General features: G+C 43.7%; 1 protein-coding gene across 1 annotated transcript; it reads left to right on the top strand.

The window, feature by feature from the left end:
• Positions 1–469: 469 nt before the first annotated feature.
• BAG3 (BAG cochaperone 3) lies at positions 470–17,538 on the top strand. The gene is made up of 4 exons (XM_075717804.1): positions 470–640; positions 12,219–12,575; positions 14,727–15,107; positions 16,765–17,538. The coding sequence occupies exons 1-4, from the start codon at positions 470–472 to the stop codon at positions 17,536–17,538; spliced, it is 1,683 nt and encodes a 560-aa protein (XP_075573919.1).
• The last annotated feature ends 8,563 nt before the right edge of the window (positions 17,539–26,101 follow it).

Genomic DNA, 26,101 nt, shown 5'->3' with positions numbered 1-26,101 from the left:
GCGGGCGCTGGGCTCTCCACGCACACGCCTCGCCCGACGCGGAGCCGCAGGCGGCAGCGGGCGGGGCGGGGCAGCAGCGCGTTCCCGCGGCCCTTCCTCCGGCGCCTCTTCGCGGAGCCTGCCCGAGCGCTGCCCCGCGGAGCCGGCCTGCACCGGGCACCGGGCACCGCGCCGCCCGTCCCCGCCCGCGGCTGCGGCTGCCGGGCCCCGGGGAGACGCGTCCGGTAACCCAGCCGTGCTGGAGACAACCAGAAGTTTCCAGCCGGCCAGCTCCTCCGCCTCCCTCCGCCTCCTCCTCCTCCGCCTCCCTCCCCTCGTCCCTCCCCCAGCGCCGCCGTTTCCAGACACTTCCAGCCCCGCGCCGCCGCCCCCCCCCGCCCCGCGGCGGATAAAGCCGCCGGTCCGGCGCCCCCGCCCGGCACTGGGCACACGGCAGGGCCCGGCTCGGCTCGGCCCGGCCCGCCCCGCCATGAGCGCCGCCGCGCAGTCCCCGCCGCCGCCGCAGATGGAGGGCAGCGCCGAGCCGCTGCCCCCCGGCTGGGAGATCAAGATCGACCCGCAGACGGGCTGGCCCTTCTTCGTGGATCACAACAGCCGCACCACCACCTGGAGCGACCCGCGCCTGCGGGCAGCCCCGCAGGTACGGCGGCGGCACCCCCGTGTCCGCCTGTCCCTGTCCGTGCGTCCCGTCCCGTCCCGGGGGGTTTTGGGGGGGGGGGGCGGGCGCTGCCCCCGGCGCGTGGCGATGCAGTGAGGGAAGGAGCTGCCTTTTGTCCCTGACGCACTGCAGGGCCCTTTTTTGTGCCTTAAAATCATTTGATACCTCGGCCCTGTAATGTTTATTTAAAGTTGGTGAAGTCCACCCGCCCTGCCAGGGAAGACGCCAACCTTGATTTATTTTTCAGCTGCGAACAGCCCAAACAGTGACTGCCCTTAAAAAAAAAAAAAAAAAAAAAGAAGAAGCACAGCCCGGACTTGTCAAGTTTTGCTTTCCTTCTTTTTTTCCCTTTTTTTTCTTTTGTTTAGTCACAAACTCTCTCGGTAGCTGTCTGGTGCGCTTTTGTCTTCAGCGTGCTCCGAGGAAAGCCGTGTCTTAGTCCAAATATGTCCATGGAAGGCGAGGCGCGGAGGAGAGCGCCCTTGTGATTGTTGTCGCGGCCCTTTCGGGTCAAATTCCCTGGATTTTGGGGAATACAGCCCTTCGACCCGCGCTGGTATTTGAGCAACGCAATGGCTGGAGACAGAAAGTGCTGGAAACTTCAACCGAAGTTGCCCGGGGGGAAGAGGATTCCCGCGGGGTTTCCTTGCCCCCCCCCCTCCCCCCGGCCCGGGCAGCACCGCCCGCCCGGGGAGGGGGCTCCGCCGGCCCCCGGGGAGGGGGCTCCGCCGCCCCCCGTTGGGTTCCTGCCGAGCGTCCCCAAAATGCGGCAGCCGGGAGGTAGCCGCTGGCTGCCCCACGCCTCTTCGGCCCTAGCTGTGGCAACTTTTTTTCCTCCTGTAGCCTTAGATGAAACGTGAGGATCAAAGCACTCGATAAGTGCTATTATTTTAAGAACTTAAATGTTTCTTAAAATAGTAACTGCCCACTTCGTGAGTGCAGGCCGTGACTGAAAGAAAACTTGAATAGCAGAGCAGCCTGGTGTTGCAGAGAAATGAAGGGGACGCAAATTAACCCCCTTTTCGGCTTCTTGAGGGCTGGTTCATTTGCTCTGTAAATAAACGACGCGATTCTGGTGCTAATACAAAGACGTCTTAGAAAAATGTAATTTGATGATAGGAATATTGAGACTGGCAGAGGAAAAAGTGCTTTAACTGCTTTTTGGAGACACCGTCTTCCTGGTATAACGAGGCACCTGTTAACGCTGGCTCTTACGGCAATAAAAATAATAAATAGTGTGTTTTTTGTGTAACCATAAAACATACTTGAGAAGACAAGTGCGCTGTTTACTCCAAGGCTTTTGTTACGGAAATAGCACTTGAAACTAACCCGTTTAACAGAAAAGTCACTTTTAATCGGCTTTTGCTAATTGTGTGAAAAGAGCATTTGAAGTACCCCGGTGCGTCAGTACTCTGTCTGAGTGGGTGCCTGAAACAAAACCAATTTTCGCCCCTATCTGATGTGAAATCTGTGGTAATGAAAAGTGCCTCTTCTTCTGCCAGCCTGCAAGGGTTATTACAGCTAGAAAACGTTGCACCTGCTTTTGAACGGCTTTTGTGGGAGACACTTTTTTCCAAACGGGAAAACCTCTTACTGTTCACTATAAGCAGGAATGTGTGCATGCTTTGGGATCATTCATTGAGAGAGAGAGAGAAATGCTTCCAGAGATGAATATGGAAAATTGTTGATTTTGGGGAGTTCCATTCTAATGCTGCTGAAAGGAAAAAGAAAAAAAACCCTCCGGTTTATGGTGATGGAAGTTGCGTGTAACTGTGATCTGATGCAGCCATTTATCAGAGCCTTGAGTTAGGAGTATCTGCTGGGATTAATGGACAGCTTCTGAAAGTGTGAAGTGCCAGTGTATTTCACAAGAACTGGTAGTACTTAGCAAAAGAGCCTCAGAATCAGATCCAGTGAAAGTATTTCTTCCTAAATAATATTTTCTTAGCTAGACAATGCCAAAGAAGACAGATTACCCACTGACATTGAATTTCAAATCCAGCAGTGATTTTTGAAGGCATTAGACTGGTTTTTTTTTTAAAAAAAAAAAAAACAACACCTAAACAGGTAGGAAGGACAAAATCACAGATGTTGGCAGAGAGACTAGATGTGAACAGCTTCCTGATTTCCCTCATTGTTAGTCTAGCTCCAGTGAGAACTTGGGGTTCACTTTCGCAAGTGATAAGAGGATTGCAAAAGCTGACCATATGTGTCAGACTTCATCTTTTCAAGGGTAATTGTACAAAGACCAAACTTGCACTGACTTACCACTGCCTTGCTTCCACTGAAATCAGCCAGTGACCCTAGCGATTTTGTTGATCACAATTAGTGGGTTTGTTGATGGTCTTTAAGTAACCCTTAACACTGTATGTATCAATATTCTCTCTCTAAATATTTGTTCCCTTTCTGAAGAGACCTAGGCAACGAAATGAGGTATTGCACTGTAAGTGGCCAATGAACAGAGCACAGGTCTAAAGCTAACTGAGCTTTTTTAGCTGAGGAATATAGCTGAGACAGTATTGATAATGAAGTCCCATTTTTGCCAAGTGGTTGGTCTTGGTCTTCTCACGTACTCTAGGCTTGACATCAGTGTAACTGTGCTGGCTAGTAAAGTGTACCAGATACATAATCAGGTAAAGGGAGAAATGGCTCTTTTAAAATTTTAACCCATGACACAGCCATTTTAAATCAACGGAACCAGACCTTGATTTTGTATTTAACTATATATTCTAATTAACTATTGTATTAACTATGTATTTAACTATGCGTTCATCAGTTCAGATGGCTCTCATTTTCTCATTTAGTCTGGCCTTTTTTTACCCACGTGAAGGATGGGTGTCCTTCCTCTGCGCGTTTAGCTCTGTCACTTGTATGAAATCATTGCAGAATAAGGCTGGAGCAGGGAGACCTGCCTGAGAAAGAACAGAAAATCTCTTACTATACTCCAGTGAGAAACAAGCCATGACTTTGCAAATGACTGAAAAACATTTATTAACAAAGCCTGTTGGTAGACTAATGATTTTCTTCCAGGTGTCTAATTAGATCATAGTATGACATTCAAAGAATAAGGTACCATCAATATAATGAAGCATGTATATGCATACTTTTACTAAAAAAGTGTTTACTCGCAATGCCACTCTTCTTCCTACCTTTTCTTTGGTAGAATTACTGATTTCCTATGCTTATCTGGTGTTGGTATTTTCTGTGTTAACTTACACCATCACAGCTCAGCATACTTTCTGCAAGATTGTCATATACTGTTAAATTGTTTACTTGGTATTCCCCAAAGTGTTGATAAAAATAGATTGCACTTAAAGAAGAAAACAAAACCAAGGCTTGTATAAGTATTTATTGATGCCCCTTCCATATGTTGTTTTCACATGCGGTAAACCCAATGGGAAATACTGCAACTAAAAATAGACCAAAGGAATTGACTGTGCCGAGCTTCGCTGAACTAATATTACGATGATCGATAGCTCACTGATGCCTTAGGTTTGAGATAAAAGCTGTACCAGCCAGCCACAAAGTCTGGGAGCACTCATAAAAGTGATAGATTTATTGGTTGCAACAATGACTGCACAGGCCTAAACAAAGGAAGAAGCGGCCATCTTACCCTCTTACTGGTGGCTTCGTTGGTATTTGGGGGACAACTAACTACGCCGTTGGTATTTGGGGAACAACTAACTACACCTAAGTTTCCATCCTCACCCTTCATGACTGTGGCATCTCTTTTCTCTCCGCTTCCCCAAATAAGTCTTAAGTCACTCAATTCCCATCTCTTTAGCAGTGAACTTATTTTTGAGCGCTGACTTCTCACGTTCGAGTTGACTGAAAAATTCTTGGTAGACCAAATTAGAAATTACATTGAAAGTTCAATACAGCTTCTCTGAAACTCTGCGTCTTTTGCAGTGGTTCGCATCAGTGGAAGGGAATGTAAGACTAGGTAGCAATTTAGGTCTCTCTAACCTGGGGTGGTTTTTTACATTACTTCTGCTGATGTGCATTCTGTCACAGTCAGGTTAATAAAATAGTTACTGGATTTAAAAGGTACTGTATATAAAAGGCATAATACATAGGAGTGGTAAAATTATCAGCAGGGGATTTTTGGAGGGTTGTGTACTGGCTTTGTCCAGATTCCCTGGAGCTGCTTTGGGCAGTTATTTAAAGCCCCCCTTGATAGAACACGGTAAGCAGGGAGTTAATTTATGAAGACACCAATTAATCTGAAAACAAGGAGTGGATCAAATCAGACATAAGAGAAGGGAACATGAAGAAATGACACTGGAAATAATGCGGCTGTGTCTGGGCAATCATGGAAGAGGAAAAGCAAGGAAGGTCTTGCGTGGTTCCGTGTAACTCCTGACACAGCGTACCCCTTATCTAAAGGAGAAAAGAAGAATACCTGTGCCAGGTGGCAGCATTCTTACCTAGGAGTTATATTTTTAACACTTTCAACATATACACAGGCAGGACTGTTCCATAACCGCATGGCAAAAATAGAATTCTCCCCACTTGAACCATGATAAGGCAGGTAACAATGCAACGCGCTTTGGGGTATATAGACAGTATCACTCTCTAGGTAGAGCTCCGTCTCCACCTTCTTCTGTGGCAGCTACGCCCTTTCTTAATGCCAAGCTAAATATAAATATAAAATAGAAGAAATGGCTTGTTCACACAAATTACCTTACTTAATTATAGACAAAAAATGCTGTATCTTCATATTTGATTGCAGTTGCAGAAGCTGTTAGTTTGATTTTTTTTTTTTTTTTTCTTCCCCCCTCCTCCTTGGTTTTACAGACAGGAAAATGAGACATGGGGTGGTGAAGCGACTTGTCTAACATTGCCCAGTAGGTCAGGTACACGAAAGTACATTTTTATGGCTGATGGCAAAGCCTTATAATTAATAAATAGGGTGCAGTGTAGCAAGTGTTCTTATAGTGTTGGAAAATTGCTGTTCAAGGAAGTGAAGTCAGAAGACTGCTGTGTGCAAAGTGAAATTTCGATGGGAATGTCGACCCTGACTATAATCTGTGAAATTCACAGCCGCCTCTTCAATTGTTAGCTACTTAGTCTCCTTTTGCATGGGGCGCTGTTTTGCCAATTCTTGAGGCTTGTACTTTCTTCCCTGTTAGAAATTTCTGGCTCACAGCTAAGGGCAGGAAGGTGACAGGTTGACCACCTGCTTCTTGGGTAAGTTAGCAATGCAGTTTAAATGACTACAGAAAGCAGTGAACAGAAAGAACTGAATGAAGCACGTCATTCTCATCACCCTTGACAAGGATATTTCTGTTAGCGCTCTAAAGGGCTGGTTTTTTAACCCGGTCCATTAAAGCTGACGGGATGGGTGGTGATAGCAGCTCTCTCCTGAGAGCGTTCTGCTCTTCGGAGCAGTCGTTGCTTCTTTCTCTGAACGTGCTCGGTTTGGCCCAGTGGATGCTGTCGGTGCACGGGCCAGCTTCTGCTTGCGGGCATAAAGGGCAAGTGTCGTCACGTCTGTGCCAAGGCGTTTTAGCCTAAGACAGAATCATCTTAGTGACCAAAACCAGTTTTCGATCCTGAAACAAGATTGGTCTGCAAGATGGCCAACATATTTGCTCCAGGAAGGCGCTCTGTTCTGGAAAGCTTAGGATTAGATTTCTCCTTCAATTTTTAATAGTGTTTATTTATTTCTAATGACATCATTGCGCTTCACCGCTTAGAGCATTCGTTAATGTAATACTTGTATAATACAGCATGATAATTACAAGAGAGAACAAAAGGCCTATTGCCTACACATGTGTACGTTAGGAAATAAAACTCAGCATTTAACAAGTAAAACATCAAAAGCAGCTTGGCGTATAAATGGGTTACATGATGTGACCGACACGAAGTTCTACTGAGACAGCTCATGCGACTGAGCTTATTCATGGTTTCCTTCGGTCATTAGCTAATGATATCTTGCTCAAATGTCTATGTGCTCAGTGTGTATATTTAAGCACAAATTGTGAGTAAAAGAGTGAGAATGTAAAAATCTTCCGTGGCTGAAGCACGGCCACTAGGAAGTTAGGGGCCAGCGCTCAGAGCAAATCACTTTCCGCCTTCTCACTTGTATACTTCTCTGGGAAGTATTAATGAATCATACTTTGTGGTAATGTTGTGCTATTAATATGCTTAAACACAAAGCACTGTTGAGAAACTTTTTAGTACTTTAATCAAGTTACAAGGTATACTTGGATATGCTGATTTCTATCAGTAGCAAAGCTAGTGTAATAGTTTTGATTTGTCTAGTTAGTGTAACAGAGAAGAAGAAAAAAAAAAAGTCTGGCCAAAAGTAAAATACGAGCAGGTGTGGGATCCAGTTCTAATGGTGAAAGTTTTGCCTTTCCATGACATAGATATACACACACACACCATTTTATATATTTTTTTAAATAAATAGAATTAGTACATCATTCTTCGATTTGAATATTAGGTACTACTGGCTTTTTTGGTTATTCATGGCAATTTCTGATAAAAATTAGAGTACGTGTGCAAAGAAAACTTGGTTGTTGTATTCCAGTCATTCATTTTAGTTATATTGTTGTATACTGTTGTGAAAGAACAGAATCATACTACTCCCTTCTTCCTAAATACATAGGATCCAGGCTTAAAATCATGGGAAGTGTGCTCTCAAGTCAGATTTTGTCACATACTGGCATTTTCTCAGTCAATTTGAGCAACCAGAATACTTTTATTTGCATGATGCTCTTTACAGCAGCAGCTTGAAAGTTCAGAACTGTACTGAAGTCAGTAGACCTTTTGTTTGCATACAGTAAGAGATATTTCATCTCTGGGTAATGTTTGTGAAATTTGTGTTCCTTTTCTAGATAATGTTTACAGAACAAGTACAATTTAAATACTTGCACTGCTGCTCTGCAAGGGCTACAGAGGCGCTACGTGTGCGTATAGTACATACATGCTTTAGAGAACTGAATTTACTGTACTACAAATAATATCAGTACAGGTCAAGAAAAATGCAAGAGTGTGATGACAGCAAAACTTGCTTTTTAACTTCTTTTTCTGTAGACCATTTTAGTGTAAGAGGAGTGAAAAATTCATTATGCAAGCAGTCTCAAAAGGGAGATTACAATTTCGATACAACTATTCAAGTAATCTAGCGTGCATACAGAATATTTTGCCGAATTTCATCCTATTGGTACAGCCATCTGGATGACTTCAGTGGCAGTTTGCTAGCATCAGCAGCGACTGAATCTGCAGGTTTCTGTGTTTCAGTCTGGAGTAACACTTGAGCAGTCCCTGGGGCACATTAGGAGTTATGCCATTATCCACTCCGGATGGATAGTACAGCTGTACCGGGAGGTTTGTTGCAAGGTTATGCTTTTTCCCTCCTGCTGTCACTTTTTTCATTCCAATGGCACACAGTGTCAGAACTCACTCAAAATCTGAGCAAGTTTGAGGATTTTAGCGTCACTCCTGACCGTGCCCTTCCCATGGGAAGCCAAGAGGAGGATGTAGGGGTATGAAGTGTTTTTTCCAGTTGCACAACTTGTGCTGGCTGCACCTTTATTTATCATGGTGATGGCCTCACAACAGAAACGCATGTCCTCGTCCCGAGAGGTGGGAGCGCTGTCATTCCTTCTGAGCGGATCTCCTGGCATGGCTCGGCTGTCCCACTTGCAGCTTGTTCAAAACACGGCGATGCTTTTTTTTGATGCTTTTTTTTTTTCCTCATTTGACTGGCAATGATGACTCCTTTCTTCTTGCTCAGCACCTCCTGAAATGGTGGATCGGGTCTGAGTTTCTGGTGGTGTTTCAGGCTACCTGAAGTGTAGGCCAGGAATGCTGTCAAAATTTCTGAACTGCTCGAGGGAGGTTTTTGCATTTTTGTGTTCCCTCCTTTTTGGGGATTCTGTCTCTTCAGTGCAAAATAAGCTTGTGATCACAGCTGGAATTCCTGCAGTGCTCGTTGTCAGTCCTGCTACTTAGGGGCAAATTCATCGATATTCTGCTGCTTATAATTACTCTCAATTCTGTTGTCAAAGAACTTCTTGTTCCCTTGGATGAGGGCAGGAGAAATTTACTTCATTTTTTTTAATGCAGAAATCTGAGTTGGGTTCCTGTTTTTTATACTTAAACTGGGAAGGATGATGGACTAAGGCTTGTCATTCATTTACTGGTCGTATCTCTTTGTACAGATTTATGTTAAATGTGAGCGCTGGGCTTTTTCAGATTACGTGTTTGTTAATAGAAGGAGCAAGAACTGTATTTGATAGAAGGCAAATAAAAAATGGCCATTTTTGGTCTCCTGCCTGGCTGTCCTGTGAGACAGGAATTAAAGCATTCAGAAGGAATCCACAAATCTCTTCTCTGTAGCATTACCACAAGAGTTTGCCAGAGCTGGATTCCATTCCTCCCCCTTGCCACAGTGTCCCCAGGTACACCTGAGCTTCTCCTGAAGCCTTTCAGAACCTGTTTGTCCAGGCTGGAAACATAGGCTCCCTTGCACAAAACAGAACTGCCTTGGCCGAAAGTCTGACTATGGAGGTACTGGGATCCACGTGCGCTCGCTGTTGTGCTGGATCCTCACTAAAAATGAGCCTGAACCACTTGCAGCTGTCTGCCTGGCTCCGAGGCCTCTTTGGTCGTGGTGCCGCGGTGTCACGCCTCGGCACAGGGTGTCTCGAAGCACGCGGATTGTGCATGTTCATGGACATACGAAACGGTGGGGAGAACGGGAACAGGAAGGAAGAAGGAATGTTGAGGATGTGGGGATACAAACTGGCTAACATAAGAAACTGTTTATACAGTTAAACATTAAGTGTTGGAGAGAACAACGTGGATCAGGAAGAGCGGTTGTGATGAGAGCACCTTTCCTAAATCTGTGATCGGTCTGCCTCAGAGCTACTGACAGTGGGGGGGGAAAAAGGAATGCTGCATCTGTTCCTTTACTGAGGACTGCTCCGATATGACTGCACTGTTAAGAGACACGCACACACAAAAAAAGTCCTGTGTGGTTAGCAGACCTGACTACAGAGAAATAAAAAAGCCTGGAGCAAAGGACTAACTCGAAATGCTAACTTGCCGCAGAGGCAGCACAGGTTGTCTGAAGCTGTAAGAATAAATGACAGATTATGAGAGTATAGTTTATGCTGTGGTTCTTAGAGGGGCCAGTGTTTCTATTAAAAAAAAAAAAAAAAAATTAAACTTGCCAAAAGTTTCACTTCAGATATAAACTGAATGGTTTGAAAAAGCAGTCCAGCCTGCTTTTTCTTTGGTTTTGGGCTGCTTCTTTTGTATTTCTTACCAGGGCTTAAGTTGCAGCGGCGGATTCCTCAGGTTGCTAAGACGGTTCAAAAGAAGGGCAGCCTCAGGGGGCTGAGAATGAAGACAGGGAGGGGAAGCCTGGGGTCGGACTTCTAGGAGGGAGGGGGTTCATGGAGGGTGGGGGGAATGGGACGCTGTCCGTGTTGAAGCCTCGGCAAGGATTCATTGCCGTGGATTACTGCGGGAGATTGAAGGGCTTATCCCCAGATGGAGCAGTTCAAAACATTGCAGACCCCTCAAATGCCAAGGGAGAGGAGCCCGCAACTAATCCCTTAGGGCAGGTTTGTTGTATGCCCGGGTGGAGCGGAGCAAGCGTGGCCCAGAGCCTTCTCCTGTCAGGGCATCTGTAGGTGCTGCTGGGCCACCCAGCTCCTCAACCCTTCCCAGCACCGACCCTTCCCGCGGGGAGTCTGACAGCGCTGGAAGTGAGTGAATCTCCTTTTTATAGCTGTGGGAGCCGTGCCTGTAGGTGGGGTGGCTGGCTGTCAGCTCTCGGGTTACCCCCGCAGCCTGCTCCCTCCGTCAGGGAGACTGTGCCGAGCAGCTGGCGTGCGCCGGGCGCAGAATGCATCGAGTCAGCGCCGAGCGGCGAGGCGCTTCTTCCGACTGTCGAATCATCAGCGTCCCTCCCTGCTCGGCAGCCCGCTCGGCTCCGCTCACCCGGCAGACTTTTGGCCCTGACGCGGCCTCACGTTGTTGCTAGCTGAGCACACCTCAAATTTATTTTCCGGCAAACGCGGTTTGCTGGCGGAACTGCGCGTCCCTCCGGATCCCAGGAGAGGGGGCTGCCGGGAGCGCTGCGGGTTCGGGGTTGTGCTGGTAGAAGGTGGACTGGCCAAAATGCTCGTTGGTCCGCGGGGTCCTGAAGCCCCTAGGCAACCTGCAGAGCAATGTGGTTTCCCGGTAGCGTGAATTGCAAATGAGTCATCTGTCGGCAGTGGATCCCGGTGCAGACCTTGGCGTGAAATCATCCTTGTTCTGCAACTGGAAAGCCAACTGCAAATTACTTCTCTGTGCGAACTTTCTAGGCCTGGCTCTCCTCTATGCCTCTGTCAGAATTGTTCCTTTGTTTGTGGAGGGTTTTTTTTTTTTAAATGCGTAAAAGGAAATGCGACATCAGGGCTCTGACTTTGAACTTGTTCTTTTCAGTACTTGTTATCTTTATTTTATTAGCTTATCTAAATAGTCTTTATTCTCTGCGGTTTCCTTGCTTATAGGAATTCTCAGAAATTACTTGTTAAGGGGATACTGTTGTATAGGAAGAACACTGAAAATCTGCTTGGTAAAATAGGTAATTCTTAATGAATTAGTATATTCATGTGTACAGAAGCGACATTAAATATTTCTGCAGCTTAAACACCTCTTTAAAAATAGGGTTTCCAACACTTGCACCATATGTCCCCTTATTAAATTCTCCTCTTACTGAATAATGACATTACCCTCTGAATGACAGAGGTGCTTGTTATATGATCTGACTTAGAGATACATCTGGAACTTGGCCCTCGCAGGGCCTCAAAATAGAATGACCGATGCAGGAAGAACTTACTAGAGGACTTGTGAGGGCTCCTAGTACAAACCACTTCCACCCTTGCCAGAGCTTTGACATTGTCCAGTGAGCATACTCAGGCAACGCAGGGATTTATTTTATCTTGCTTTTCCTCTTCGTTACGCTACCCTGTCTTCCTCTCTCCTCTCCTTCAATATTTACTGAACTGGATCCTCCCATGGCTGAAAGTGAATATATTCGGTGTGCAGCATTAGTAACTCTTTAGATAGCCAGTGGGAAGAACACCACCAGCAAACACTGTGTTTCTGATGGGATTAGGCTTCCTTGTCAGATGTTCTATAGCCCTGGGTGGGTTCTGAGAGGTGCTAAGAAATGTCTCCGGTCCCACAGGCACTTGTTTGGAGGAGCTCTTCTGAAGGGGGTGGGCTGGTGGCTGAAGGCGAGTAATGTATGCTAAGTAAGAAATCCTGTTGTAATTAGGCAGGTATTTTAAAGGCTGAGTTGGTATTTACGAGAAGTGGGGGTGAAAGACTCATACATAAGCAGATTTTTCAGCTTACTGTCCTCCCTTGCCTGCAGATCTGGAGCGTTAGCACCCGCTGTTAGCTGCCCTGCACAGACCCAGGGGGGTCTGAACTTCTCATACGCAGCTGACACTGCTTTTAGGACAGACCTTTAGGGCAGCTTTTTCTCACCAGGTGTATTGAGCCGAGTTACCAGCAAGCGCTGTGTGATGTTTTTAACTTCTAGGAAGGCCAGTCGTCAGCAAATGGTCCATCTCGTGATAGCCCCAAGCAGCCACCGGCCAGAGAAGGAAACATGGGATACCCCAAGCTCCGGGCTGGCTATATCCCTATTCCCGTCATCCACGAGGGCATCGATGGCAGACGGCAGCACCCGTGCTTTTCTGCTCCGCAGCCTGGGGTGCAGCGATACAAGACAGAAGCGGTGCCTACCACGGTGCAGGCGCAGCCACCTCTAAGGGGGGCCTATGCTGGCCCCGAGTCCCCTCCACGGGGACCGGCGGAGGCTTCTCAGACAGATAAACAGAGCGGACAGACAACGGCAGCTGCAGCAGCCCAAGTGCCGGCCACACACGGACCCGAGGTAACTTGTCGGTATTGCTGTGGTGTGTTTGCATTGGTCTTTGCAGCATTTACGACCTGAATGTCACGCGGGTAGTTTATCCTTCAGAAAGCCAAACTTGCCACTGGATTACATTTTCCCAATACTTCCAGAGTATTAAAATGCAAAAGTGCAGAGTCACGGCAACGTAAATATGTAAGGTTTTTCTAGCATTGCCCGCTTTCGTTCTGGAATGATTCTGCAGAAACAAATGCATGTAAATGGCTTCTGCAAGAAGGGAGCCTCTGAGCCGTGCAGGTCCTGCAGCAGGGGAGGATCGTTTTAGGGTTTATACCGGTTCCCCCACAAGCAGAGGATACAGGCAAGTCTCTTGTGTTCTGCACCATGAGTCAGAAACTACAGAGAACAAAGAGAGAAAGAAACCAAAGTGGCCAGTTGGCTAACAACCCAGGCCATTTTAGAAGTTGTACTGCTGTGATCCTTGCTTTCCAATTTAATACTTCAGTTCTATTAAGTGTATAGATTTACATATATACAGCTTTAAAAATTAATTACAAAGTATTTTTGTCATTTAGTGGCATCTTAAAATGCTTCCAAACTACTTCTAAAACAAAAAGTCACCCTGCTTGCTTTGCATTCCGGAAGGTGGTAGGATTTTGGTTTGCCTGTTCTCTCTAAAGAACGAGCAGAATTGGTATTCTTGTAATACATGGAAATATCAACCTCATTTTTATTCAAAGTAAGGTGAGCAGGAAATTCAGCCTTCACCAAGCTGACAGTATATCATCAGGTCTGTAATTCTGCAGTGGTGGCTCTGAAACCTGTTCGGAGTCTGAACAATGTAATTAAAATTCTGTTAGCAGGTTTCTCAGCTGTCTTGAGTAACAATGCCTTGTCCACGCAGTGCTGGGACAAGAGGCTTGGCTTTTCCTTCTCCTGGCACTGTACAGTTGGGAATACGCTTTATCTTGTATGCAGAGTGGCTTCAGGAACATGCCTTCTGTGCCTCCTACCAAAGTCCTCTGAGATAACTGCTGAGGACCTCAGAACTCGCTGTTAGGAACTCAGGCAGCGCAGCGTGGCTATCAGCCGACCAGAGCCTGTGATTGTGCTTTAAACCCCATGTTGACAAGGCCACCGGTAGTGGCAGTGCTGGGTACCATAATAAAAAACAGCATTTATTGATTTATTTGTTGAAGATTGCTGTTTCATGGTTAAGGTTGCTGTTCCGTGGGCAGCTGAGCTGAGCAGTTCACCAGCACCAAAAGAGGGGTCTTGTTCCCCTTCTCCTGCCTTGCCAGCCCTTCTCTTGCCTCTGGCTGTGTTGTCCTGCTCCAGTCTGACCTGGCCTTTCACTGAGCTGTATAACAAACCCATAGGGAAGTAATTTTTTTTTCCTCCTCTTACTTAGTGAGCGAAACTGGTCAGAGAATAGCCTGACAGCTGCTGGAGTTGGTGCAAAGTAGGTGAGGTGATGGATTGGCATAGCAGGAGGGAGGGAGCGAGCTGTGAGCAGAGCAGCAGCCCTTTCCCCAAACTGCAGCCCCACAACCTGGAACGCACTGGGAGCAGGATTCCACAGCGAGCCTGGTGCTTGCTCCTGCTAACAGCACGTCTGAGCTAGTGCAGCTCTCACTGCTCGTGCCAAGGGGCCAAGGTGTTAGAAGGCCTTGGGGGTAAAAGGAGGCTTTAGCTGTATGTGCATTGCTATAGCCTGCTAGGAAATTACATGCTTTAAAAAAGAAAACAAACCAAAACAAAGAAAATCTGACAGTGGGGATCAGAAGTCTAAATGTTGTGTGCCTCTGTTAAGGGTTTGTTTTTGTCTGCAGCATGTAATTTGTTTGCTTAACTTTAGTTTGCCTCAAATTTAACAGGTTTAGACAGGAGCAGCCATGCAAAAGCAGCAAACATTCTGACGGAGCACCCACTCCCTGCTCATTTGAGGGCTGGGAATGCTGTAGCTCAGGTTTCTACTTGTTAAAATGATGCGCTCTCACAACTTCTGTGGTTTGTCTAAGTGAGGCCCTTGGCCAAAAACACGGAAGTGGATCCCTTGCATGCCGGAAACACGTTCAGCTTCTATGACCGTCTCCTTTTCTCTTTGGAAATGAAAAGTACTGGAGCACAAAAATTGTTAAAGTTTAATAATGGATTTTGTTTTCATGGCAGCCTCAATCTCCTGGAGCTTCTGATTCTCCAACGGTTTCCCCTCAGTCCTCTGGCAGACCCAACGCAGGAAGCCATCAGCTTCCTCGCGGTTATATTCCAATTCCCGTGATCCACGAAAATATCCAACGGCAACCGACGCAAGTCTACCATCAGGCACAGAAGACACACTACCCTGCCCAGCAGAGCGAATACCAAGCCCACCAACCAGTGTTTCACAAAATTCAACCCGAGGAGAGGGAGCCTAAGACAACGCGAGCACAGTCTCCGTTCAGGGTGTCTCAGAGAGGCTCCTCGAGCCGCGAGAGTTCACCGGCCAGAGTTACCACCCAGATACAGCCCCCAGCTCCCATCAGAGTGCAGACAGTTGTAGACAGACCCCAGGTACGTAGAATGGGGAAGGGAATTGCCTGCCAGGTATTTTGTGCAGTGTGGCTAGAGCTGAAAAATTGGCTCATGCTAACAGGTCCATGAAAGCACATAAAGCAGTCTCCATTTCTGTATTTAAACAAATGGGGAGATACTCTGATAATATACCGGCAGCAAGCTGCCCGTTCCATCTGTCAGGATTGTGGAGTCTTTGGATCACTGAAATATGACTTAACACACGATTTGATTTTTCCTCTCATCACGGTATAATTTGGTGTAATTACACTGAGGTCACTGATGTTGCGTTATGTTTGTGAGAAGAAAATCGGGTCTGCAGGATTTGTGGCATCTATGTAAATACACCTTGTTGATGTCTCAGAACCATTTAGGATAGCATCAGATGCACAAAGTAATTTTAGTTATCAAGAAAGTCTTAGAGCTTTTTATTCTTCCTACATGAAGCATGCTCTTGCTCATAGAACATGTTGCTCATTGAACATTTTTTCCATGTTAAAATCCTTACTAAAACTACAGTTAAAGACTACTGGGAATTTGACAGCTGTGAGTGTGTGGAAGGGGGTATGTATAAAAAAAGCCTTGGTTTCCCTCTCTGGAGAGATTTCACATTGAAAATGACAGGAGCAGAATTAGGTTAATATTTTTGAAAACCCAGGTGCTAGGACAAAACAATGAAGACTTCAGATTTAATGGCATATTCTAGGTTATAATGCTAATTTATTTTTATGGGTGAGAATTTGAGCTCCCTAACCAAATGTAACCATTTTACATTTAATAGATAAAGCAGTAACAGATTGTCAGTGCAGGCCGTTACTGATTTGGTTTAAATATAAATTTAGGTATTTTACTTCAACCATCTAAATCCATGAGAGCTGGATCTAGTACCTTTCCAAAATCACTGTATATGTGCACAAATAAGTGAAGAAGGTGGCAGGGGAAGGAAAATACAGATCTCACGAATTCCAGTTTTCTGCTAAGATTTCAAAACTACTCTCAATTTCAAGAGATTTCTGATTTGATGACTGTTAGATCTACAGTAATCCCAGGGATTGTCTCTAATCGCTACAGTGTAATAAGATTGACATAGTAGCCCTGCATGTAAATACTCTAAAGGTAAGATCAGTAAAAAGAAGCACCAGCAAAAAAAGGAATGTCCTGAAAACAGGAAAGGGATGCGGCCAAAACGTGATTCAAACTCAGCAAAGTAGTTAGCTTTTTGAGAAACACCACCTCTCAGCTAGTGACACACTGAGGAGGAAATCTTGACCGTGCTGCGGTCAGCTGCAACAAATCTGACTGACTTAAGTCAGGTGAGGGCTTTGCTCTGAGATCCTATCTTAGGAAGCTGCTCGTAGGGCTGATTTTAGTGAGTGTGGGCAGGATTTGGTGGGTTGAAGTTTAATGTCTTTGAGAGTAGATTGGTGCTTGTAATCTGCAATAGCTTGACAACAGTAACTGAACTCTTCAGCACAGTGCTTTTTTTTATTTTGAAACAGTAAAATTCAGCAATGTATAGGAAAGGTTAATCATCTGGTGTGTGCAAAAATGGCAATTCTAGAAGTAGAGCAAATTGGATGTTCGATTATTTGTTCTTTAGAAGGAAATAAGGAGCATTGTTCATTGTATCTCAACACAAACTTGCCTTGCTCACCAGGTTTCTCAGCAACAAGTCCCACCTCAAGAGCCACCAAGACCATCCCCACCACCTGAAATGAAACCTGAAAACAAGGCAGTCCCACCACCCGAAACTGAGGTGCCGTCATCATATATCCCAATTCAGGTCACCCACCAAGAACCGGATCCTAAACTATCCCCCCAGAAGCCTCCAGCCATGGCAGAGAAAGCTGATAAAAAAGTTCCCTGCCCAGCTAAGATTGTCCCCCCACAGGAAAGGCCTCCTCCTGAAGAAGCGGCGACACAGAAGACAATGGAAACAGGAGAACCTCAAAAGCATCCTGGTGTTTTGAAAGTGGAGGCAATTCTGGAGAAAGTACAAATGCTTGAGCAGGCAGTCGACTCCTTTGAAGGCAAGAAAACTGACAAAAAATACTTGATGATTGAAGAGTATTTGACCAAAGAGTTGCTAGCCCTAGACTCAGTGGACCCTGAGGGTCGTGCGGATGTGCGTCAGGCCAGGAGAGATGGTGTAAGGAAGGTCCAGAACATTTTGGAAAGACTTGAACAGAAAGCAGAAGATGTCCCGGAACCAGTTCAAGTTGATGGACTTCAGCCAAATTTGCCAGAGCCTAAACCACCACAGGAAATCATGGAGACTGAACCTGTGGTAGTCAAGAGCAAGGGAGATACCAGTAATAAAGATGCTAAAGATGAAACCAAAATGGAAGGACATCAGCCTGAAACCAAGGAAGAAGTGTTTACCAATCTTGCCACGACGACAAACACATCTAATAATCCAACTGAACCGTAGCCCCATGCCAAAATTAAAATCTCTCAGACTTTATAACTTAAAGTGTGTTTAAGTAAATTTTAAGTTGCATGCATTTCCAGAGCTCTTTTCAACTGGTTTTTAATCAACATAGCAGCTTGGGACACAGTAAACACTTTGTGGGGGAAGGAGGGAGTTAGAAAGAAAGTAATGCATTTATCCTTTATTCTTACACTATGTAAAAGACATGTTTCAAAAATAAACCCTGTACATTAATCACTTTAGATCAGCTGAGTGGAAAAAAAACCCCAACCCAAATTAACTTCAGGGTTAATATTGATGCGTGTTGTTTAGGGTGTATTCTTTTGCAGGTGATTTTTGTAAAATCAATGGCCTGCATTGTTGGAATACTGGTCCTTCTATAAGTGTAGCCACTCTTAACAGTTATGTTTTTATTTTTAATGTTCACAGTTGGGCACTTTAAGTAATGATGGATAGAAAGTGTGTAAGAAACTGTAGGGATATTTATATGTGTGCAGGACTTCGATGCTATATTTTAAGAGGGAAATAAAATAATATAGAAGCCTGATTTAGTCTTGTGATTTTATAAGCTGGAAATGCAAGGGCAGTAATCTGTTTTGAATACACTGTTCTAAACATAGAGATTTCTTTTAGTACACCATTGTAGTTGAAGGCTGACAGCTGCTTTCTCATGAAGACCAAAATGTGCCTTTCTCCATTTACTTGCTCCCTTTTAACGTCATTGCTATGTCACGTATGTGGATTGAGGAAAGAATTTGGCTTAGCATTTCCTTTTTTTTTTTTTTATCCTTCTGCCCTGGGAGTCACCATTTAACAGAAATGTTTATAACGGTGAGAAATACCTATCTGCTGCTGTTGTCTTACAGAAATTTACAGTATCTTAACTTGTTCTGCAAAGTCATTAGCCTTTTATTAACAACTACTTCTGAATTTCCAGCCAAACACACTTTGTATTCATAGAGCAAACATGATTAAGAGGTAGTCCTCTCATTTTGTGAACAGTTCAAGCAATACTTCGTGGTTGTTCTAAGTGATTAGCAACTTACACTTAAGCAAGGGACATAAAACATACTTCAGCTACATCCATGTAAAATGAAAGCAGCAGTCAGACCAGTGCAGAACAAGTGCGAGGAGTCCTAACCAAACTCCAGAAGTTACGTTTGACTTGCAGTTGTAAAATGAATAAATCTTTTTTTTACCTGATTACAGTACATGCGGAAAACTTTAATATAGCTGCTCAAGGCAATTGATGAATTCTTGAATTATACTCTGAATCATGAGATAAGAAAAAAGTGTTTTGAAATAAAAATTGGATTGTGAACTGTCTGCTTAGTTGTAGGTAGAAGGTTGATGCTGCTTTTAGTTTCATTTTGATAGTCAACAACACCATGTAAGAATACACAATGTCTTGCAACCATTTGGCTACTCTAGCTTTTTGGAGCAGCATTGTAGGCATTCCAGCAGAAGAGGTGTGAAAGTTCATCTGCCTGCATAATTCTTTTATGAACTCACTTCAGTGACACATTCCTCCTGCAGGATGACATTTCAGTTGAGGACACACATCTCTGACATGCAACAAAAATACTTAAATTGAGGAAAATCTTACTATGGGTTCTTAAGCTATAAGCAAGGTCTGTGGGAGGTGTGAGGCCCTATCTCTTTTTGGTTTCTCTTTGTAGCCCACTAAAGTAACTCGTATCAAAAACACCTCATTAGCTGAGATGGTAACATGGAAATTCAGATTACAGTCATAAAAACATACCATTTACAGGAAGTTAAACAGGTGCTATCCTTTTAAAACATGTCATCTGCTGCTAATGGAGCCTGATTCATGTTATACTATGCAGTGTTGGTCAGAGTAGGTGGAGTCGAATTTAATTACAATTTTTTTTTTTTAAAGAAGCAAAGCTGGAGGTAGAGTTAAATTTTGCTAAGTGGTGCTTTAAAAGTTGATTATAAAAGTCAGTGATACTACTGCAGAATTAGGTACCACTCAAAATGAAGCAAGGTTTCATGATCTGGCCTAATAAGGGAAGGTACATTTGGCTGCCCTGGAGCTGCTTAGCTGGAAGACTGTTGCTCTGAGTCATAGTCTCTCTTTGTTTCCTGTGTTGCTCAAGATTAAACTACACCCAGTCCAGCATATATGTCTTGACACATCGGCATGGCTACAAATTCTGCATATGGGCTGGGAGGAGGGAGTAGCAGAGGAAGCAGATGAAGATTTCCACCTGTTCCCTCTAAGCTTCTGACCTACTCTCCGCAGAGCCTGCTTGCTTGTGTTGGTACCAATGATATAGGGGTAGCTGGCAGAGGAGAGGAAAAAGATCCTTCATTAACTTCCATTTCTGCAGCACAGTACTAGCTGGCCTGTGGCTTGACCCTGGGTAACTAACTGTGGAAACTTTGCTTTGAAACTCCGGCAGAAAGTAATTAAGGTTTTAATACTAGCAATAAGAATGACACGACATCGCCCCGCTTCTCAAAAACAGATGTGCAACAAACAGCAAATGTGCTGTGGAATACAAGGTGTTCAAATAGACACACACTGCAGTTGCAGTAGCCATTTTAAAAAATGAAAATACCCCAAAGATTTTCAAATAAAGCTGCCTGTATTCATTTTGAGTCAATGGCAAACATTTAATTTATTCAAGAAGTAAATAATCCCTAAGTTAGTGAAAGACACTGTTTTCAACTCATTTAAAAGTAGCAAGAGGGATATGAAAAGCCTGTCCACAGAACCACAGTAAAAGCTTAGGCTATTTTCTGATTGCACTATCTTGTCCAGCTAGTGATATTTTAAATGCCAGTAGTGGCCTGTTCTCTATATTTAAACTATCACAGCAGCGAGGCATTGTGTTTCCTATAAGTACCGCATTTTGACTCTTTACACATGGCCAAATCATACCGTAGCACGAGGAAGGGGCAGCAGATTCCAACCCAAAGCATTCTATGATTCTATGGTGACATTGCCCCCGAGAGCATGCTAAGACAGAACTGTGGCACTCTCTGCTGTCCAGCTCCTCCTCCGGTGGGAGGTACAAGCCCTTTATCTGGGATGTGTTACTTCCAACTTCGTGTTAGCTCAGCTGTGCTTGCAGACAAGTTGGGGAAGGAACGGAGTCCAAGCGAAACTCCACCCAGAAGGCAGGAAGGCAACACAGCACGGTTTGCAGAGGCAAGTCATCCCCCTGCACTGGCAGCAATGTAAGCCAGCCTAGGGAAGCCCCAGTCTCAGTATCGGTATTCTCAGCGAGGACATCACGTGGCACTTTTTTCGAAATAATAATACAAAAAGCTTCTGGTGGCTGGCATATAGCTGCTGAAGAGGATGAAAGTTAATCAAGGTATGCTTATGAGAAGATTTTAATTTGCTAGGTTTTCAGTCTCCCTCCTTAGATGTGCATGTATTGATCTTTTTAAATATGAAGGTAACCAAATAAAAGACGCTACTGCATCATGAACTTAAATAAGATGTACACAAACATGAGAGTAAAATGGGCTTAGACTAAAGGACTAGTTATAGGCAGTAACTTCTGTGCTTTTGGTCCTCTTGTGTCCAAGTAATGAAATGCAGGTGTCTTAGGAAACTAAAATCTAAATCATTAGCTGTAAACATTTAATATGGGATCAATCTTTGGTTTTGTTACAAAACCTAGCATTGATCAGTAACAGCTTTTCTGACCGAAACAAATCCAGCCCTCTTGGGGCCACTTGGGTGTAGGACGCCTTTAGAAGAAGCTAATCTGAGCTCAGTAGTGCTGGCTGTAGAATGCAGGTTGAAGCCACAAGTTAACCATACAAAGTATGATTTCCTGGAACCTTAATGTAAATATTAAGACTCAAAATCCAAATTTCTCAGATATATAATATTGTCGTTAATGAAATATGAAGACAAGCATTTTAGCAATAGATGCAATGATCCTATTGGCACTTTCACCTTGTATTTATGTGGGTAGGAGTATCTCATAATGGTACACAGGAGAGCCAAATGAACTAGTCTGTTTAAACTATTTTTCTCTTGAAGCAAAGCTTTTGCTTAAAAGACAAATGGATGACACTAAGATACGTTAGCCTTGCTGCACAAAGAAAGGGCCTTTTATACTGGATAATTCGGATTTCCTAGCTCTACACAAACAATGCATTCATAGTATTGTATAGGGTATCAGTCTACACTCCCGTGAACCACTGTGTGAATGTGAACGGTCTGTCCAGTTTTTGTAATACTAGATACAAATGTAATCATATGCTAGCCAATGTAATCCAAAGCAAGAGTTATTTTAAGAGAGGCAAGAAGCTGGTTACAAAGCAGTGGAATGTACCAATTCTCAGTCAAATACCTTTCCAGAATTTATAAATAGGCAACTTTAAAAAATAAAGAGGGTAAAAACTGGAGGATAGTTCAGTTGTTGCCTACCAGGATTTTCACTGCCGTCTTCAGAAGCTGGGAATCTGCACGAAAGGAAGGAAGAGATCCAGCCTTCAGTATCCATATGCCCCTGCACTAGCAAACTGTAGGGCAAACAGAAGTAGAGGGTCACAGGTTAAATTTCAGATTATAAGAAGAAAAGTGCATTTGCCACGCTTATTTCAGAAAAGAATGCCAAAGGGCATCGATCTGTAAAGACATGCTTCACGTTTCAGAGTTAAACACGGGATATGGAGTTCATCTCTGGTCCTTTACATTTGACATCTATACAAGGACTGCGCAGTATTCTGTGCCATGTTCCACAACAAATACAGAAAGCACTGTTAGAATTTGCACTAATTGATAACATTGTTGGAAGTGGTGGTCAAAAGGCTGGAGACTGAACAGACAAAAATAAGTATCTTCTAATGAGACGTGGTACCTTTTCTAGTAATGAAGTGAGCAAGGCAAGAAAAATGTAATGAACTCTGAAGTGTTACTACTTCTATTGTATCTACTCAGTGGCTGGAGGATCTGTCTGCAGGGCCATTCAGCTGCCTTCACAAACACAAAATTGATTTTAAAAAATGGGGGTTGTCTTAGTTTTAAAACAGTAAAAGAAACAAACTGAATTTAGCCACAAAGGGGTGTGGAACTTTGCCTGGCTTTACTGTATCTCTGCAGCACCTGACAACGAACAGATGAGATTTGCAAAATCGCCTACATGGATTAGTTGAAGCCCTGTTTTATTGCTTTTCATCATTTGGTGAACTTTGAGTTCCCATCCATTTCTGTCTTGTCAGGAAAGCTCAGCTCCTTCCATTTGCAGAAATGAGCAATGTCTGGAATAATTCTCTCGTGCGTTTCCCACAGCGGTTGGCAGGCAGATGACGTATGTTTTCTGCAGCCCATATAGATCTGTGGCAAACAATAGGTGGACTCAGTAAGTCTCTCTTGCCTCTCCAAGTGCACAGCTCAGAGTGTAAAATCTGTTAGTAAGAGCTGTAACATTTAAGCCAGTGCAAGTTTTTCTATTTTATTTAAATAAAATTGAGATTAAACCAAGAAAAACCTAAAGCAGTGTTGCCCAGCAGCCAAAAATATGGAGATTTTTCACTTCCAAAGGTTTAATGATAACACATACCCCTAGCTAAGCATTTCAGTAGGTGTTGGTGACTACTTGGTCCCCAGGACCTTCCCTCAGTGTCATCATTTCTGATGAGCTCTTGTCTCATCTCCATTCCCGCTCTCCTCAACTGCTTTTTCCAGCTACCATGAAACCTCTTTCTTTCTCTTGGCCTATTATCTCTTAGGAAAGAGTGAGATAGAGCAGATTTGCACATGAAGATTTCTCTTAACACTTTAGAGAGCTTGGTCAAAAAAAGTTGGGAGCCCAACTCTAATTTATCTCTCCAATTAAAGGTGATCTTCATCCTCAGCCATTAAATTCAAATGTTCATCAAAATTTCTGCATGCCTGCATACCAGATATAAAGCCAACTCTTAAGACAGAATGTGCCTGGAAGCATGAGGACAAAGATGAAGGTAACTGTAATTCAATCCAAATTGGGCTTCTCTCCACCCAAAATACTGAAATCATATGATTTACTTTAAAACTTTGGAATTTTGTACTTTTGAAACATGTAAGCATCTGCAATAGGTGCTGAAAGTGCACAGAAGCACTATCAATGCTTAAATGGCCTTATTTAAGTATTTTATTCAGTTTTGAAGATTGTACAAAGAAAAAAAAAATGTTAGCAGTGCATCCTGACAAAGAATAAATCTTCTACATCAGAGATATTTTATCATTCTCAACAGTAGTTACTTCAATATGCTACTCTGTGGGAAAAAAAAAATAATCAGGACTGAAATTTAACTATGGATATATTAGATTACATTGAATAAAGGATATAAGGTAGAAAGGGTTGTATAACAATATCATAAACAAATATTGCTGCCTAGAAACAGCAGGCATAGACACATTAAAATATTTAAGGTACCTTAAATATTAACTACCTAGCAACAAGTCCCTGATGACTTCAAGGAAAATATGCACTACTGGGGAAGGCAGAAATCATAGCAATCATCATTATTATGCGGGGTTTTTTTCAGTAACAATTAGACACATCACTCTTGTTACATAATTACAATGTTACAATTACATGCATAGGGAATCCCTGCCTTGAATAGTTTATGCTTGACTACACTAAGAAACAATATATGGCTACAAAATGACAGGATACGTATTTGATAGAGCTGAGAAACTGGCTGTTTGCATCACTGAGTTCTAGTTCCTCCTCTGCCTCTGATTTACGGTGTGACCATACCAACTCACCTATGTCCACACATTCCTATTTTGGTGCTGGCAACTATAACGTAGTTGTGCCACAGCACAGGCAAACGTAATCTGAAGCACGTTACATGACGTCATTTGACAAAAGAACCAGGATAAACTGTGAGTCTTACTTCCCTTGACGTTGCTCATGACACTTAATGCTCCTGTATGTTACTCTCATGGTGACCTACGGTGCACTTGCATGAGGAGCTCCCCGGGGTTACAGCTCGGCACTGCTAAGTCTCCCTGCACCACCATTACGCATTCCAAGCGTATGAGCCCAAAGGCAGAATTTCCTCCTGCAGTATTTGTAAAACAGCTGAAAGGACTGTGATGGAAAATGGTTTCCAGTAATAGTTAAACAAACTTTCTAATCCTGCATGTGTTCATTACAGCAGTGAATAAACATGTTGGCAGGATGCTTACATGCTGTGGTGGCAGGCTCTAGTAGATGCCTACATTCCTACTATTTTTTTTAAAGCTTATAAAAGGTGTCAGGTTAACGCAGGTTTGCAGGGTGTTGGAGGCCTTGGGTTCCTGCAGTTCAAGTTATAACAAACAACATTGACATATCCAGCATTTTGAAGGCTGGGATACTTTCAGATTTGGCTTCCAAACTGGGTTTTGGAGAACCCCACTTGCACATGACACTCTCAAGCTTCACATAAAAACCAATAACTGTTTCCAGTCTGGGATCTACATGAAGACAGTAATCCCCTAGCAGAGGGATTAGAGTTTGGTTTACAGTTTATAAACCAGGAAGCAAGCCATTGGCTCATTTCTGCACCTCTTTATTCCGTAACAACTCTAATCCTCACTCCAAAGCTTAACTCTACCAACAATCTTAATCCATCAATCTCTACCTGCCTCAAAAGAAATACAAGCATGCAGACTCGGGCAGAACAAGCCTTGAATTTTTCGAGCAGCACTTCCAGACTGAACACTAGCAGCAGTTCTTAATTTCCTGCTGGCTTGAAACTGAGCACAACCTAGCTGAGGGAAAGGATAGTAAATTAAAGTGGAAAAACACTGAGCAAAGGTGTAGTTTCAAATACCTTATTCTCAGTGACACCTACTTTTGAGATTATTTAACAGGTTTGCGTTTATACGGTAGCCTTGGCTTTTCAATAGGAGGGAATGAATGAGCCCGTTACAAAATCAGGCCCTATATAACTGTTCATCAAGAAAAGATTTACAGCTTTTACTCATTCACTCAAATTTGTGCTTTTGTTGAATGAGGAACGTGGAATTTAGTCACATCTTTATTATTTGTGAATGCATATTGAGCTTTCTTCTGACAAACCAGTACTTTATTTCTTTACCATTTCCTGGGTTTGTCAGTTCTTGAAAAACGCACTAGTGCGTAACTTCCAGAGGTGTTTTCAGACGCCTGGCTCAGCTGGGGCAGCAGCTGAGAGGTACAAACTGCCCCTTTTGTGCTTGTGGTTCGTTAGCTTCAGGACACGCTGCTTGGGAAGACTCAGTGACACCCGTTTAGCAGAGGATCTGTATGTAAGTGGCACGCAGAGGAGGGCGATGGAAGAAGACCTCATGACGTTTGTTCTGGTTGCTTAGAGAGTGCTTAGAGAGTTCCTTATGATCACCAGACCAAGCAAGTTACTCTAGATTGTCTTAATTCCATTAAAATAAAACATGTGTTCTCAGATTTTTACAGGGAGACTTAAACGTTTATTTTTATAATTGATTCAGATTTTCTACCATCCAAGCTCCTTCATCTAGAGGGTGAAATTCTCCCAGTGTCACATGGTGATATCTTTGCTTTTTGTCCACAAGTTTTCCATTAGGAACTCTGCATGACTC

Source organism: Pelecanus crispus, chromosome 10, assembly GCF_030463565.1.
Source record: "Pelecanus crispus isolate bPelCri1 chromosome 10, bPelCri1.pri, whole genome shotgun sequence".
Lineage (NCBI taxonomy): Eukaryota > Metazoa > Chordata > Aves > Pelecaniformes > Pelecanidae > Pelecanus > Pelecanus crispus.
The sequence above is the reverse complement of the archived record's forward strand: the minus strand, read 5'-3'. Positions and strand labels throughout refer to the sequence as shown.